The 18,514-nt window shown below is 42.2% G+C and overlaps 1 protein-coding gene across 12 annotated transcripts in view; it reads right to left on the reverse strand.

Annotated features, from left to right (window-relative positions):
- The window catches only part of CUX1 (cut like homeobox 1), a 272,878-nt gene that overhangs the window by 99,322 nt on the left and 155,042 nt on the right, over positions 1-18,514 (reverse strand). For all 12 annotated transcript variants that reach the window (XM_074556863.1, XM_074556862.1, XM_074556857.1 and 9 more), the window contains exon 9: positions 1,670-1,718. In XM_074556863.1, the coding sequence (XP_074412964.1) occupies positions 1,670-1,718 (49 nt within the window). The remainder of the gene's footprint in view (positions 1-1,669; positions 1,719-18,514) is intronic.

Raw genomic sequence — 18,514 nt, forward strand, 5'->3', positions numbered from 1 at the left:
ATTGCAAAGTGTACTGCCTTTGCAAAAATCACAAAATAATTCTACCAAAACATTTTTAACACCTATATAATTTCTAAAAAGTCTACAGATTTCCAAATAATTACTAGCACTTTCATAAATATTTAATGCTGTCTACAAAAGTTCTTTGACAGAACTAAAAACCCACTGTACAAACAGCAGCTTGCTTTTACTGACTAAATAATCAACTCAACAACTCACAAACATCATTTTGGCTTCATTAAAACATTAAGATGCTGGAGTGTGTCCAGGGAAGGGAATGGAGCTGGGGAAGGGTCTGGGGCACCAGGAGTAGGGAAAAATAGGCTCAGGGGGTCCTTTCTTCTTACAACTCCTTGAAAGGAGGCCTCAGGTGAGGGTTGGGCTCTGCTCCCAGGTTACAAGTGATAGGACATGAGGAAACAGCCTCAGGATGCTCCAAGGGAGGTTTAGGTTGGATATCAGGGAAAATCTTTTCACTGAAAGGGTTGTCCTGCCCAGGGCAGTGGTGGAGTCCCCATCCCTGGAGGGATTTCAATCCCTGTGGATGTGGCACTTGGGGACATGGGTTAGTGGTGGCCTTGGTGATGGTTGGACTGGGAGATCTTGGAGGGCTTTTCCAGTGGAAATGATTCTGTGATTTGTATTTTTCCAGTTTTCCAAGAACTAATATAAAAGCCAACAGCCTTGACAGCTGCAGCAGGGGAGTGTGGGGGCTGAAAGCTGATCTGGCAAAAGGGAAAAGACAAAACAAAGCAGCAGCTGGAGCAGGGGTACATTTTCAACAGGATCAGTGACCTGGCCTGGCTCACACAAGCACTGCTGACAGCAGGACCCAGGCAGGGGAAGGAGCTGCTCTAAGGCAAACTCCAGCTGGATTATAAATCCATAGCCTGGGAGACTGGAGACTGCAATCTCTGGTGGAACCTGGCAGAGGGATTAATGAAGATCACTGATAAGCAAACCCTGGCTGAGGTTTTCCCTCTGTGAAACCAGCAGCCAGGGGTTTGTGGAATTTCCATTATCATGGAATCCATACACATCTCCTCCTCCACCTCACGCACTCAGAAGGGTTCTCTGCATGGCTGGTGGGATTTGGTTTGTTAAAACTCAGTGTTTCTGCCACTCATGCCAGGAGTGTGTGACCAGGGAGACATTTCACAGCCCAAATTAATATCTGCAGGAACAAACGGTAATTTCTATGTGGTCCTGCACAGAAAGAACAGTCTGATCCAACCCTTGCTAAAAATTAATATGCCAATAAAACACAGTAGAAAAGGAAGGGGAAAAAAGTCTGGAGAAGTCCCCAAACCTGCAGCCCTGCCACAGCCACAGGGCAGAGGCTCTTTAATTTGGGCAAATCATTCACCAGCATGTCTGAGCAGGGGCCAACATGACGGATTTAGAAACATAAAGCCAAGAATAACTACAGTGGGAAACTTAAATTATTAGAAGGTAAATATATGGCAAGCACTGCTCTACTGTGCACACAATCCTTTCAGAGCATCCCTGAAGAGCTGTATTTTGCTCAAAATTTGCATATTTTCTTACTCCACACAGTTATGACTGCAAAATGCACATAAAAGAACTGTCGTGAAATCCAAAAGAGAATTAAAAAAGAATAATCAAAGTCACACTTAGAATTTTATGGCGGATTCATTTCAAATCCTACCTGATTTGCTCTTTCAAGGTCTGTCATGATCATCTCGATTTCATCAGCCCTGGGAGGAGAAGAGAGCAGAAGTTTTGTTATCACACAGAGAATGGCTGCTGCACAAGCTCAGGCACACAAACACCAATATTTACTGTCAATATTGATTTGTAAAAGGACACAGAAGCACTGAGTTCATCTCCTGACTGGGGAGACCCTCTGCAGTTTTCTGGATCACTCTGCAACTCTAATTCCTTTGCCTGTCCCCCCTTTTCAATGCAATAGGAAAATTGATATTTGAGCATATTCATTGGATCTTTGAAGGTTTTACACCCCAAAATTCCAGGCAGTGTCATCTTCCTACATGTAAAGGTGCTTCCCAAGTGATAATTATGGAGTAGTCAAAGACTGCAGTTCTTCAGTCAACACCCCACATATACAAAAGCAACCAGCTGCTCTTCTGTTTCAGTGTGCCCAGAAGTCTGGTTCTTAATTTGGCTAAAAAAAAAAAAAGAAAAGAATATCAAGAGGTCAAAGAGACCAAGAAATTCAATTTTAAATTACGTGAAAAGGAGGGGTTTTTTGACATGAATTTATCAAACTCTAAATTTAGACCCCTAATGCACTTTGCAAAGCTGAACTGGAAAGTCAAAGGGTTGAAAACTATAAAAATATTCGAGGAAAAAAAGAGATCCTTCAGATCCCTGTGTTAGGGAGCAGCTCCCAGACCTGTCCCTTTAAAAAATCAGCATTTTCTAATACTTCACACAAATGGAGCCAATCCTTAAGCAATCTTTTCTTATCTTCATGCTCAATCATGGGCAAATATTTCCCACTCAGGCTCACCTGGGAAAGGTACCAGGAGAAAGGGCTGACAGCCCTGAAGAATGTTCTGTATCAATATAATAAGACAGATTATTCTCCCCAGACATTTTGCCTGTCTTGTATGCCTGAACCATATGGAAGCAATAAACACTGTCCTCATCTCCTATGAACAGCAGCTTTACCAGCAAGTCCTTTTGCAATCTGCCAACACCATAATGTCTGGTTTTTGTTTTTAATCTGTAGCAGATCATTATCAGTAAAAGCTGTGAAATACTGGAATTCCCTTCCTCTGCCCATGCAGAAAAGTTAGGGTTTGTTTTTCTGCTGATTCTCACAGAAGATCCATTTCCCTGTGCAGGTGTTTGTTAGGAAAGATGGTTAATTGAAGTACATCAGGGTTCTGGCACACTCCACACTGGATCATTACAGGGAATATTGACTTATGCCTCAACAGCATTTGAGGCTTTTGGGTGTACACTTAGGGAAATGCAGCAAAAGATCATAATAAGTAAATGTGCATGTATATAAATTAATGGAAAATTATTTTTAATTACAGCCTTTAATGTTGTTGGGGCAACATGAACTGCCTTCTGAAAAGATCTTTTGGAAAATAATGGAAAACAGATTAACATGTGTTTTCTTGTGCAGGAGAAGCTAATGTGCTCTCACACTGGGCAGAAATCCTGCACACCATGTTTTGAATTAATAATAAATAATGGTCATTACTTACTGAACTGAACAGCCACTGCCTGGGCAAAAAAATGATTCAGGGGAGAAGCCACAAGACTGACCCAGGCACATTAACATCAGCCTGCAATAACACTTTCCATCTCTTCAGCCTCTGCAGTTGTGAAACATCTTTTGTTTTAGACTCCAGGCCCAAAAAAACTTATTAACCCACTTATAGAAATGACAATATTTCATGTGAAAAAGATGCCCCAAAGCCCATGCAAGTGACCCCACTGTGTATCTGTAAGAGAGAAAAAGGAAGAGAGCATCCCAACACACCAAAAAGATGCTTCCCAGCATTTCACAAATATTTCTAGCCAGGATAGTTTAAGGATCCTCTTTATACAAGCTTCTGCATTCGGGCTCAATTTATGTGTGGATGCCTCAGGTTATATGGAGCCAGTAAATGATGTCTGGGTTCTGTCAGAGAGCTGAGCTGGGAATGTCCCACCCCATGCAGAAGCCAATGCAGCTTCCTCTCCTTCTCTGGAGGCTGGGGAGAACACTCAAATCCCTGCATTTCCACCCAAATAGAGGGGCAGGTATCAGCCAAAGGTCTGGAACAACACAGCACCTGCGAGGAGTGAAAGATTTGGAAGCAAAAACTCCAGAGATTGAGAGAGGGAGATTGCAAACTCTTTTTTTCTGGCAGAAAGGAAGATGTCTCTGATGGAGAAAAGATGAGTGGGAAGGGGGGAAAGTGTGAGGGTGTCTGCACAAACCAAGCACTTTCAGCCACCTTGAAAGGGGCAAGGTAAGGGGAGCCAAAAGTTGGGAGACTGGAGAAGACAGAGGAGCAAGGCAGGAACAGAGGGATATCAAAGGCCATTGGACCAAGGGGAGAGGGGCTCAAAAGAGCACCAAACTCAAAAGCACCCTGAGCCAGAGGAAGGGTGGGTGGCTGCCAGGGAAACACAAGATGGTGATGGAAAAATAAGGTAAAAAGACTCAACACTGCATTTGAAATGGAGAGAAATATTAATACTGGTATTTGTGTCCCATTTTGGCCGGGGTCAGGATTTAAGAGCTCTATTACAGCACTGGGATACACAGCCAATTACCAAAAAAAAAGCAACTGAGGATATAGAATGCCATAAAAATGACATTTGTGCCCTTCAGCGTGCGCAGATAATTCTGACTGAATCCAGTAAAGTGTCAAACTGTAGCCAAAGGCAAAATTGTCCCTTTGTCCTTGTATCCAGACACACCAGCTGACTGATCCTCAACTCCCCTTTCCCTCCTACATTTTTTTCCTCCCAAGCTTTCCAGCACACCTAATAAAAGGATGCAACATCTCCAAAAAAATTCAAGTAAACACCTCCAGCCTAGAGTCTGCACACGGATGGAGGGTAATGCTGCAACCATAAATGCTATCTTTAAGTAAAGTAATGAATTAAATTACTCTGTATTCTTTCCTAACACAAGTGTCAACAGCATTCAGGAGACTCTTCAAAAGGAATTCAGGCTTTTCATTTTAAAAGCTTGACTACCACATCAGTAGCTGGCACTCGGCAGCCTAAAATCACTTATTTGAGAAAGTCTCTAATAGCTGCATTCACTGTTTGCTTAGCACAAGTATTTATTATAAAATAAATTACAGTTCTCACACCTTTTATGCACTCACAGAAACAACCTGCATTGATTTATTGTTTACAAAAGGACTGTGTCAAATTCAGACCTGTCAGGATGAGGCAGCTCTGCTTGGCTCACTGAGTGAGTCCCACACAGGTCATTTCTGATGTGTTCACCCTCTGCTACATTTGCTCATTTTCAGCCCTTCCTATTTCAATATTCCTCTTTATTTCAATGGAACAACTTGGCAGGCAAAGCATCACCCAGCTCTGGGCTTGTCCTGCAGGCTTGCACTGAAAATCTGATGGCAATCTTGAAGGGAACTTGGAAAATCACTTTGTTCCACCCCTGCCATGGGCAGGAACCTTCCACTGTCCCCGGGTGTTCCAAGCCCCAATGTCCAGCCTGGCCTTGGGCACTGCCAGGGATCCAGGGGCAGCCACAGCTGCTGTGGGCACCTGTGCCAGGGCCTGCCCACCCTCACAGGGAACAACTCCTTCACCTAATCAACAAATTTGTGGAATCTATCTGTAACCAAAGTCACCTCATGTGAACTAAGCTGACTTTTAGGAAACAGGGATCTAATTATTTCACTTTTTACTTTCTTCATTCCAACACACACCTTGGCCCCTCATGAGTGTCTCAATTTCCCCATCACCCCAAGAGATGAAGGCAAGGAGAAAAGTTCTTTCTTCAGACAGATACAGAGAATGAGGGTAATTAATAACAAGGAGATATTTTGCTACACTGACACTTATGGTGGTTTACACCAGATTTCCACATTGCAACCCAACATCAATCAGAGTTTGGTCAAGGGTGATACTTTGTAAACATTAACACAGCTCATGAGAAAAGGAGTGGGGAAAATCTGTTTTCAGGAATAAATGTTATCTACCCAGTGTTTTTGCATTCCACAGATAATATAATCATTTATCTGATCCAGTTTCTTGTAATCTCTGTGGTAGAGGAAAAGCAACCATGTAAGCAAGACAGTTCTTCAGGGTGTATTACAGCCTGTTCTAAGTTTCAACATTTTCAGACGAAGGAATTTAGGAAATCAAATTTTAAGCCCAAGCATTTGGAGCTACAAAATCAGCATCACCATGTAAAAAGAATCTGAACTGTTGGAACAGCATGACCATGAAATATTCTATTATTTCTTCTCTCAGTACTCTGTTTGAAGTGAGAAACAAAATGCATTAAAAGCTATGGATTTTACAAGGTATAAGCTTTTACCAGTCATGAAACAGCCCTCAAAGCTAACATGCCATCTATAAAAAACAACTTAAGGAGCTGGGAAAAAAACCCAAAACACCCCACTTTTCAATTCAATTGCTTTGGGGAAATAAAATGTGCAGAAAGGCTCGATTTTCATTTTAAGATCAAGAAAACCGATTAGGTTTGAAGAGCATAACAAGTCAGCAAATTCAAGGGTTGGTAAGAGGGAAGAAGCTCAGTTCCTCTTCTAAATAAAATTAAATCAGATGAAAACCCTCAACACCACAAAGTTATTCACGTGCAAGCAAGAAGAATCTGGACTTCATGATTAAAACCCAGTTGATCCAAGCCCTTCATTTAGCTACTAGCTTAAAGAGGCAGAAACAATTCCTTTTTTATTAACATGACAAGTGAATGGTTTGCCAAATCTTGTGGCTACAGCCCCCTAAACATTCAAACTTACTCAACCTTGAAGGAAACTGCTGTTGGATTCTTTATACATGGAAGGACTGAAAAATACAGATGACACTTTGGAAATTGCAGTCAGTGGCGTGGCCAAGAAACTTCCCTACCAGGGCAGATTAATACTTTGGTTTGGCAAAAAACAAACAACATTTTTTTCCCACACATTTGTTTTCTTTAAAAACATGTAAAAGTTTACTAGTCAGAGCAAACGGTATATGGAGCCAGTGGGGCTTGTTAAAATGTTCTAATTACCCAAACATTTACGCAGGCAATTTCAAACTAAAAGCAGACATTATCAACTAATGTGCATTTATGTTTAATTAAGGGAAAAAAAAAGAAAAAAAAATCCTCCTTGTAACATATATCTGTGATCAGCATAGAGCAGATTTTGGCCAAATTAGGTAAACAGCTCAGCCTCTTAAAATTACAGGCAGTGTAACCCAGCACTTGGCCAGCACAAGGCAAAAAATGTGAGGTTATTTGGGATATTTGGGAAGGGAAGAAAAGAAGAACAGGGGCCAAAGCGTTTAAAGAAAGACAAAAAAAAAGAGCAAGAAGCAGTGCACTGAATTTTTTTCAGGTTTCAATGAAATTTTTATCAGGGAAGGTTCCTGGTTCTAGGAAGCAATTTCGGATCACTAAACAATGGCAGAATTGCCTGCAGCCCAATGATCACAGCATTCACTCAGGGCACAGGAGCATTCCAGCATTTGAATATTCAATTTTAGTTTTTCTTTAAGCAAAGCGGAGGGAAGACAAATTCCCTGCCCACATTCAAACCACTTCCTTAGCTGTGCTGTGGATGCCCTCATCTAATCCCTGCTCCTCAGTGACCTGCCCAGGTGCCCAGGATTTGTTGCCTAATTTCTAGGAAAGAAAAAAACAACAAACATTTTCCTAGAAAGTTTCCAAAGAAAGATAATATAAAAAACCCACTAATTTTATTTTTTGGCATTTTATGAGCATCACTGTACACACATTTGCATGGTTTTTTTTAGAATTCAAAATTATTCCAATCCAACAAACATCCACAGAGGATGAATTCACCTTTCCTGCCAGTACAAGATGGAATAATAGGCAGAAGGGTTGTACAAAGAACAAAATAAAAAGTGATTTCAGCATAACATGTCAAAGGGGAAGATGTCACACACCTTTTAGTGCTAAGTTCTCAAATCTACTTTTCAAACTGCAAGAGCTATAGGTTAATATTTTCTTTCAGAGCAACCCCCTAAGGATCTTCAGATCAGATAATCCTTTTTCCAGTGTCATATAAATCCAGGCCTCTTGTAAAAGAATTTCTCTGTTCAGGGATTCATAAATCCACCAAGTTTAGTAATGAACTGGGTGTTTCCTTTCCTAGGAACTCAGTTGAAGGAAAAAATCCCCTCTCTGCTAAGCAGGGAGAGAGTGGAGGCTTTAAATGGAGAGATCAAAGGCAGGCTGGGCTCAGGTGCTCTGGTGATTACACCCAACGTCATCTGCACTGATCTGGGAGTGGGAAATGTCCACTGGACACTGCCCAGACCCTCTGTGCAGACACCCTGCACTAAATCAAGTTCCTCCCTTGGCTAAAAGCAGAGGGAGCCAAGGTTTTTCCCATCCTTTTTTGTTGTTTTATTAGAATCCAGCCTGGTTTCCTCTCGCCGCCCCCACACACAGACCCAGGCTGGGGAAATAAATCCCAGGGAAAGATTCCTCATCAAGCACACCAGGATCAATCTGCAGGTATGATCTCCAAATAATCCAGGAGAAGTTGTCAAATATTCAATATCAAATATTGAAAAAGGTTAAAGAAACTGCTTATAAAGTCCAAGATATTGAGCAGTATGCCAACAAAACAAGAATCTTCTCAATCACTAGAGAGAAAAGACCCTATAGAATAAAAAATCTTTCACTCCATATGGGAAGTGCTTTCCAAGAACCTGCACAGCACTTTGTTTTCTCTTCATGCTTTAAGTCAGGATTTCAAGGATAAGACAATCATGTTTGCAATTAGAAAGTTTTAAAGACAACAGAAATCAGCTTTATTCCAGTGATACACATGGGAGCAGTTTCTAAAGATCATCAGTGTTTTCTTAATCATTTCTGGAGAGAAATTGATATGACTGACATTAATTGATATGCTCAGTAAAAGGCAAAGAGGAAAAATAAGAATTATATGTAACAGACAACACCAACTCCCAGCACCCCAGAGCTGTAATTCCCACAGTGTCACACACACACAACCTTGGCACACTTGGCAAACCAGAGAACACTTAATGTAAGCAGCTGGAAGAAAGAACAGATGTATTGCTTGGATTAAAAAAAACCCCAATATATAAACACATGATCCATCTTTTTTATTTGATGGCAATACTATTTTCTCATGTGGCACATATTTGCACATGTTGCACCATGGCCAGTACGAATTTTGGCTTCTCAGACTGTTCAACCCTTCATTTAAAAAACTCTTACTCAGCTCTCATTGTGTTATTCTCTCCCTAAGAACAGATCTCTTGTGAACTCCATGACCAGCAGTCATGCTGCCCATCATAAAAAGGAAAAGAAATGCAATAAATCCTTTTTTTTCTGATCAGATATTTTTCTTTTACAGAAAGAAAAATATGTCTTTTACGTCTGCTTTTGCTTCACACTGCAAAGCCCTTGTGAGTAGCACTAAAGTCAGAAATCAGGAATGTCCAGATTTGGATCATTCTGAGTTTCCTCCTATCTCAGAGCAGCGGTCCCAATCTGTTGTCTTATATCTCAAGAGTTCTATTGTCATTATAGCGCAAGGATTCCATATCACCAGAGTTTTGTACCTCCTCAGTGTTTCTCACAGGCAGCTCCTCAGAGCACTGACTGTTCCTGGTCCTTGCAGCAGCCATCTGCCTCCAGCTCCTACCAATCCACTCTTTTATACCACTGTTCTTACTGGCTGCAGGTGTGGCCTGTTAACATCAGGCTGCCCTAATCTCTAGCAATTAGCTCAGCTGCAACTCTTTGGGGGATAAGATTACATTCTACACCACCCTCATATTGTATCCCCCTTCACCAATCCTTTGGGCCACAGAGGAGTTCGAAGGAGGTGCTGAAACTCAGGACAATTTTTGCACCTGAAATTTGCAGAAAGAAATAATCTTGTCTCAAAGTCTATTTCCAACAAGTCCTGAGGGAGCTGGTGGGAAATGTGGAACGCCTGGAGCTGTGGGCAGGTTCTCCTGCAGGTGCTGCACTGGACACAAGCAGAGACCCTGGAATTCCACCCTGCTGTGACCCTTCCTTTATGGACATGGAGAACAGCAACGAAGAGCATTCTGATCTCTAATTTTTCATATATTTATGCCAGAATCCCACCCTCGCTGAGGCCCTGAGGTTGAGGTGCTGCAGCAGCACCAGCCCAGCAGATTTGCAGGATGGAGTCCTCAGGGTGAGGAACAAAACCTGCAGGTTGTGCCAGGTGCTTGTGCTCAGATCCAGACAAACATTCCCAGCACTGCCAGCCTGCCCTGGGAAGCAGGAGCCACTCCTGATGTGACAGAATGTCCTGAGATGCCATGGATGCAGCAAACTCCCAATTTCCTCGTGCCTCATGGTACAAATTGAAAGAGCTTTCTGCAATTCCCCTCTCCTGACTTCAGCTGATTCAATAACACAGCAGAATTTAAACACAGGCACCCTTCCCTCTCCCCTCCTTGCACACACAGCATATCAAACCCATGGAATTACTCCTGACTTGGCCTTGAGCAGCCAACACGATGTCAATTTTACATGTTTTATAAAGCAACAGCATGTAGAAAGCAACTCAAATGCAGGTCATATCAAGCATGTGACCCACAGAGCAATCAAAGACTGCCTGAAACTGTCATTCAAGGTTCAATCAGCTTCTTGCAGGAAAAATGAAACATCTGTGGCCCAGAGAATTAAGTTATGTATTGCATAATTCATCTGGTGTCTGCCACAGCAGCCATTTTAATGCTCTAGTGATAAACATGTTTGATTATTTTTGTTTTGTTTCCTGTCGCCTCCATGGTATTTCTATTTATCCACCCATACCACAATGCAGAATGGAGATAACAAATATACAAACCAGTGTTACAGTCAGCTGATAAGATGTGGGAAATCAGCAGCCTTATTAATCACATCAAGGCAAGAGCACAGTTAAACCTTGTGTTGCCTGCAACTGTCCTCATTTGGGGTCTTCTGGGTACACTCTGTAGTTAGATTTGCTGATGAAATCATTGTTTCCCAAGGATCCAAACATTTGGATTGAGCTTTAGAGGTTTTTCCATTAGGAAAGCTGCTCTCTTCATACACAAAGCAAGTTCCTTGCTGGTTCCCAGGTTTTTCCTCCCCTCAGTTCTTTCTGATCCTGACACACACAGAACAAATGTGCATCTCTCACCAGACACTGGATCCTTCTCCATTCACTTATTCCACTGGTGGGATTGTGGTCCACACTGGCAGAAACCCTCGTTCATCCTTTGCAAGTCATTTTGGGATGTGATTGTTTTATTAATGGTAACTTTGTAATTTGGTTCGCTTTACTCCCAAATCTGTAAATCCTGACACTTTCCCAGCTGCCTTGCACCTCCCTGACTTCCAGAACACCTCTCCCTGACTTCCTCCCTGATTTCCAGAACACCTCCCTGATTTCCTGACACGTTTCTGCAGGGCAGGTGGGGATTTGGAGGCCCTGGGTCCATACTCTGCTCTCTGGGGGTTTATTCCCCTTGCCAGGAGTTGAGCACTTGAGCAGTCTGCTCACAGAGCTTCAGCTGGCAGTTTATTTGTTCCCCAATTAAACATCATCTGAGGGAGATTTAATAGACTTGGGTGATTTACTCCAAAAAGCAGCTTTGAACTGGCTGCTGTAAGAAACCAAGGAGCAGCCTCTGCAGCGGGGGGTCAGGTGGGTTCTGCCCCATTTCTGTGACGGAGTCTGTGGATTCCTGCAGGGAGGAAATCCTCCCTGCACAGAGCAGCTCTGCTGGAGCAGTTTCACCTGGCAGCCAGAGCTGCTGCTGGAGGTGAGTCAGGGATAACAAACATCCTCCCCAAGCCCCAAACAAAGCCCTGCTTCCCATTGATTGTTCCCATCAAGTTGTTTAGACAGCATCTGCTGTACCAATATCAGCTGTGCCATCTGGGCTTTCTTAGCTGCCCCCCATTGCTGCTTCCTCCCTTCTTCATGTCCCCTCTTCACCTCCCGCCCACAAATTGTAGAAAACACAGATTAAAGCCACTCTCCAGCCATGGCTGATCAACCTGCAGCCCTCAAATGGGTTCTTTTGCCTGCCTTATTTTTCCTCCCATTCCCAGCTCCACCAGAGCTCCCCGTGCCGGGGATTTCTAATGCTGTTAATTACTGCCGAAGTCAATCAGCAGCTTCCAAGTTAATTTAGGAGGGGAACTGATGAGCTCCAAGCAGGCTGGCAGTAAAACAGAGCACAGGCTCCTGGAAGCTCCATTTCCTTTGGAAACTGGGATAAACCCTGTAGTCCTGCAGGGCTGTGGATGCTGCTCTGCTCCCAGGGCACACAGCACAACCTGCCAGGTTTTCAGGACTTGTCCCTTTTCTTTTTTAATTTTACTTGAAAAAAAAGTATAACAAAGTATAAAACAAAAACTTCCTAAAAGAGCAAATCTTATTAATTCTGCTTCTACAAGCTATTTTATAATTGTTTCTCCAACTAACAAAATAAACAGAATTTCTTTTAATATACAATATTAATACTATTAATAGTATATTAATAATATAGTATATTAATAGTAGTATAGTATATAGTATATTAATATTAATAATATTTAATAATGTTAATAGTATAAGTAGTAATAATATTAGTAGAAGTAGTAGTAGTTTGATATTTGGAAAATAAAGACCCTGCAATAATTTACCTATTTTTACTTATGGAGTTAAAATAGATGATTTAGCCAAAATTAGAAATCTTAATTGCAGACATCTTAAGTGTCATTCTCTTTTATTGGAATGGCAATATTTTAGATTGAAGAATCAGCAGGAGGAATTGTCTGTGCTTTGATTAAAGATCCTCTAAAAATACACACAAATATTTAAATTTACTTAATAATATCACTGCAGTTTCAATGTGTAAAATAAGCACAAATATCTTGTCAAGGATATGGGAAGGACTACTGGCTTTGTTTTTGCTTGTTTGCTTTCTTTTTATTAGAATCACCATGTCACATTTGAAAAATCCCTTTAGGTTTTGAGCAGTTACAACCCCAAAATGAACAATCTTCCCTCATACTATACCACTGCCAAAATCACAGATTTCTGTATGTTTGTTTTCTTTAGAGCACAAACAACCTCAAAAAATTGGAGACTGATCAGAATTTTTACTGTATCAACATTCATATTCCAGATTAATCTTTAGGAGCTTCTTTCCAGAGACACTCAGCATCTCCTCCTTAACCACAGAGAGAGCTGAGCAGCTCAGTAATTTGGAAAAATTAGGTATTGATTGATTTCTGCCCTTATTCCCCTTATTTATTCTGTGTCTTTGTCCACCACTGTAAGAACCCATAAAAGCTTTTCTCTAACTCCCTCCTGTTTATATTCAGTAGAACAGCTTTAAGTCAGTTAGAAAATGAGAGCACAGGCAGAATTCAGTGTACAGGTGTCACTGCCCAGGCACAGATCAAAGGGAAATTCCTGGATCCCAGCAGAGCAGGGACAGACCCCAGGAGCTGAGCAGGGATCAGGGGAAATACCCCAGCCCAAAGCAGGGAAAGGCAGAACTGCTCCAGTCCCAGCCCAAATGCTCAAGTTCACTGAATTACCTGTGCCTTTACCCAGCCTGACCTGGAACTGGTGCTGTGCAGTGTAAGACAACATCCTGCACGGCCTTTTGAAGGATTTATTGCCAGGAAACACAATGAATGTGTCCACCAGGCCAATAATCTCCAATTTACTATTTCTCCCCAAGCTGCTGATGTATGCCTCCAAGCACATGAACCAACAGGCACTCAAACACAACAATATCCTGCCTTCATTGTCAAACCACCTGTAGCACCTGGACAGTGGTTTATGGCATTACTTAGGGATGGAATCTGCATTAAAATGCAACCTTTTGCCTTTCTCAGTGTAAAGGACATGCATGTTGTGCAAAAGAAAAGCTCTTCAGTAACACAGCATTAAACTGGGAGATGCATTTGGAGAATGCTTTAGATGCTCTTGGCTCAGAAGTGAACACAGGTGATGTGCCCATTCTCTGTTAACTCCTCAACAAGTTATTTCCTTCTGGCTACTGAAAACAGCATTACATGGTCTTTGATAAAGGCAGCTGATGTCCCTCTATTCAATAAAGGCAATGAAAATTGCAAAAAGCATGATAGAGATGTGTTTATTCTATATTTTGAGTAGGTTTTACTTTTCCCAGGAGCTATGCTGAAGATTAACAGCCAAGATGATTGCTGTCTTTATTATAATGTATTCAATTACCAATATGATTTTTTCTCTTCCCAATTTGTTCCAGCTTTGCTCTGAGTGGAGACACCACTCCTGTCAAATGGCAATCATGTCAGCACTTTGCAGCTTCACTTCAGAGCTATCAACAGCATCAATCTTGCTGACCCCACTGACAAAGCAGCAAAAAAACCCCCAAAAAACAGGCAGAAAGAAACAAAGGAGGGAATGTGTGACTACAGAGCAGGGAAAACAAACCAGGGTAAGGAGAACAGGCAGGTGTTGTCCAAACCCGCACAAGTTCATGATCACTCCATGTGGGCAGGCCCTGAGACACACAACAACCTCCTGGGCTTCAGAGGAAGGATTTGCCTCCTTCCCTCTCCTTTCCCTTCACTCTGTGGGACCCCCAAAAAGCAGGCTCAGCCCCCAGGAGCTGGTCAAGGAGCTGGATGACAATTTGGCACTGACCTCTTGCGGTGCTGGAGCTTCCCTCCAGCCTCCTGTGCCAACAGGTTTTATTCTCACATCTCTGCTGAATATTTAACTCTGCTCATTTTTTTCCTCAACTTTAGCATCCAGTTGTACTGGATTGTGAGGGATGCTCACTAATATGACTGACAGATTGCCTGTCTACACAGAATCCAAACTAGACAGCAAAATTACTTTAAATAGTTCTCCATGGCAAACCCCAACAACACCAGGTATGACTGCAAGCCCTGGGAGGACAACAGAGCAGGATTTTCTAATTTAACCTTTTAAAATGTTATTTGCAAAAATACTTTTCAAATTCTTTATTTCCCTTTCAACAGTTGTTGAGACTTTAAAATGCTGCTGAAATAAAACAGCTTCAGGCTTGACTAATGCTGTACTCCATGGTAAGGAACGATTTGATTATTCTGTTCTGACAGTTAATAGAACAGATTTAGTATTTCTATAGAAGGGGAGTTCGAACTGGAAATATTAGTTTTGTGTTGCTAATGACAATTCCTCAACATTTCTACTACAGCAGAATCCTTGAGTGGATGAAAAAACATCTTTCCTATAAAAACAAACAGCTGTAGAGAGAAGGGAAGTAAGGAAATGCCAACCAACCTTTTGCATAGACCTGGTGCTGCAACCAACAGGTCTCAGAGCCACAAACCCAGCATTTGCTCACTGAGTAATTTCACTCTGCTCAGACCCTGTTACACACTGTCCCTGCTGCTCCTGGAGCTGGGGAGGTGCGAAGGTGACCCTGTCACCCTGTCTGCTGTCCCACCTGCACCCAAACTCCTCAGGTGTGGCTCCTCTGCCCAGCTGTGGAGCCCCAGGACTGAGCCATGGGTTCAGCTCCTGGAGCAGGAGGCTGGAACCAGGCACAGCCATGGAGCAGGACAATCCCCCCTTCTCTTCCCACAGCACACAGGTTGTGCCAGTACCCCTGTGCTCTGTGAGTAAAACCTTGGAACTTCCCAAAATGAGCTGGTTTAGTCTTGGCTCAGCTCCTTTCATGGCACTGGGCAGTAAATCATTATTCCAGGGAACCTCACTTTGCTTCTCCAGTGTTCTGCAAACACTGAGGATGGGATTCTCTGGCTCTGTGTCCTTGCTCATCACCTTTCCTGGTGGCTGCAGCACCTTCCCAAGCCATGGGCTGAAGCTTTCAGCAGGAGTTGATCTGATGTTATAACACAAATAAAAGGTGTGGGAGGAGAGGTCTGTATGGGCAGGATGCACAAATACATTGTAAGGCTCATTAATTTAATCCAGGGATGCTTTTTATTAAATTTGTTCCAAGAAATGGTCAATAATTAAGTCTTCCACAGGCCCCTGTAGGTTATTTAAGGGTACTGAACACAGCTAAACTTACTCAGTCCCACTCCTATGGAGGTAGAAGGTGGAAGGCATCAGGAATTAGCTAGAGACAAAGTGAGTGTAAATGATAAATAATAAAAGTTTAGCTCACACAGACACCAGACAATATGTTGACTGAAAAACAGCAACAAAAAGTGTTAAGTTGATGCACCATACACTGCACAGAAGGATTGTTAAACACTGCCCTGGGTGAGGACAGGCACGTGCCTGGCAGGTCCCACCACTGCCAGCTCCCTTGATGGCAAGGCAGTGACAGAAATCAATCCAACAGGCAGCAAGACAAATAAGTCATCTGTATCACAGCTAAAATATGGTGTTGATCAATAACAGAAAATGAACTCGCACTCCTTTGCCAAGAAAATAGATTATTTAATCAGAGTACAGACAGATAGAGATGTTACATAATCAAAAATAGCTCGTGCTGCTATACTTAGTGGCCACTGTCTTTTAGAGAGGAGGGCAAAAGTACAGCCATTATCAGCTAGCAGCCCTCTGCTGAAATGGTTTTCTGATGAGTTAAGCTGGTCAGACATGTTTAACACCATGATATTGTGTATTTAAAACTGCAACAACTATGACAGTACAAAGGCAACAAACAGGAAAAAGACAAGGGAGTCACTGCTGTCCTATGGACAGAAATCCTCGTGGTTAAAAGGATCAAGTCCCAGCCAGAGCTTATACACCAGGGGATCTCCAGCAGCCATTTCTAACTTGCACACTACCTGGAGTTTCCCATCAAAGGATGGAACATTAGTACAGCACATTTGCAGTTTATGACTGGCTGCCTTTCACAGTTACTGCTGTGATTTCTTAGCAATAACCAGTGGAATTGCAGGAATTTGCAGAACACACAGAAAATCACTGATCAGGACCATCAGCACAGAGCTCACTTGATAGCACTGCAGCCTGCCTGGCCATGGCACAGCTGAGAGAGAGCCTTCCTCCACCCCTGACATCCACAGGGTCTTCATCAGAAGCTCAAAGGAAAGTCTGGCCATGGATATTCCCCCAGATGGGAACAACATCACCATCAACAGGATCATCCCTCCCCCAACAATAAACACTGGGAAAAACAGTGCCATTAATGCTGAAGCCAAGCACCTCTAGTTTTTATGGTTTCAGGTACAGAAAAATTCAAGAAAGGCACCAGAAAAACCAATAGTTAAACTAAGGGCTTGCACCCTTTTACATAAAAGTGGAAGAAAACTCCCTGTTCTGAACTGAAACATGGATAAAAAGAATATTTAGTAGAATAGCCAGTGATTGAACTTGGTAACCACCATTTATTTTATTGTTTTAGGGATCAAACCAACAAGGAATTACAGAAATTTGGATTTGTTTGAGGTTTATAGAGCTGCTTCACCCTGGAAGGTGGTGACCCTGCAGGACCAAAGCTTTGCCATGCATTTTTCCCTGGGATATCCATTTTGACATCCAAAGGAAGTAAAAACTTCATGAACGCAAGAGATTCTTGGTGAGCATTTTAGAGAGATAAGAAAACAAACTGTCTAAACATGGATCAAAGATGCTGCTTCAGTGTAAGATACATTAAAGGCCCCTCAAATGCTCAGGAAAGCCAGAGAGGAAAGAAAGCACTATGCCCATTAATACTACCACTAATAAAAGATAATTATAGCTGGCTCCAAATGTTAACAATTTAATAGTTACAGGATCTAAGTACTGTAAATGACTAATGCAGGCAGCAAATGTATTTGCAGCAGTGTGCAAAACAAAGCCCTTAAAAGTAGATAGCTCTGGGAAAGGAAGGATAAACTGCTTTATAACATCAGCTCTGAGCACATGACATGAAGAAGGGCTCTGTAATATCTTCCTTTGGTGAGTGGTGACAAGAACATGTCCTTGATTTACCAAGAAAACCCAATAATGCCCAATTTGGCAGTGCCAGACACCTGCAAGATTCCAGCAGCAATGCTGGATCTTTACTGTTCTTATCAGAATGATACACGATGGGTGATTTTTTTGTATTTGCACAAGAAGTCACAGCACACTTCCAGACTTCATCCATACGAAAAGCCAAGGAAAGACTGCTGATGAATTTAAGTGACTACAAACTGGAATAAGCAACAAAACTGCTGATTATTTACTACCTAAAACTTCCAGGTTACATTCTGCTGCCAGAAATTGTGTTGAGTAATGCTTTCATTCGATTTGCTCACTATGTTCTCTGTTGATGAATATATCTGATTTCATGTAAATGTGATTAAATAAATCAGACAGGGGAAGGCTGTATTGAGTCTCAAGAGGCTCTAATTCAAGATGTGCAATACTTGCCCCAATAAGCACAACTGAGCTAAACCTTGTGCTTTATTACCTTCTTAACCTCAAAAACCCTCTGGTTGCCTCATTGTTGTTAACAAGGGTGTAACATCAAATTTGGCATAAATTGCCCACCCTGATTCCAAGGTATGTGAGGGCTGAAAAGGAAGGGATGGGAAATGAAAAGGAGAAATAAAGAAGGTGGGAAAATTCCTTCAAAACATCTTTACTTCCCTGGAGCTCCCAGCTCCTGGCACTCAGAGGGAGCAGGTAACATGGAGTGAGTGCTGGGGCTGACATTTGCAGGTAGCAGAAATCCAAGGGAACAGCTCTGAAACCAAGGCTGTTGATAATCAGCTGTCTACATGTGATGCTACAAGTCTGATCTCACACAGTACAAGTGTTAGACCCTCACCTGCCACACAGAGCTCAGGTCACACCAATCTCTGAGCAAGGAACATCAGCCAAGGAATACAGTGAGCTCATGCCACATATTCCTCACCAATTAAAAAAGGCTT

The sequence above is a fragment of the Zonotrichia albicollis genome, chromosome 22 (genome assembly GCF_047830755.1).
Source record: "Zonotrichia albicollis isolate bZonAlb1 chromosome 22, bZonAlb1.hap1, whole genome shotgun sequence".
Classification (NCBI taxonomy): Eukaryota; Metazoa; Chordata; class Aves; order Passeriformes; family Passerellidae; genus Zonotrichia; species Zonotrichia albicollis.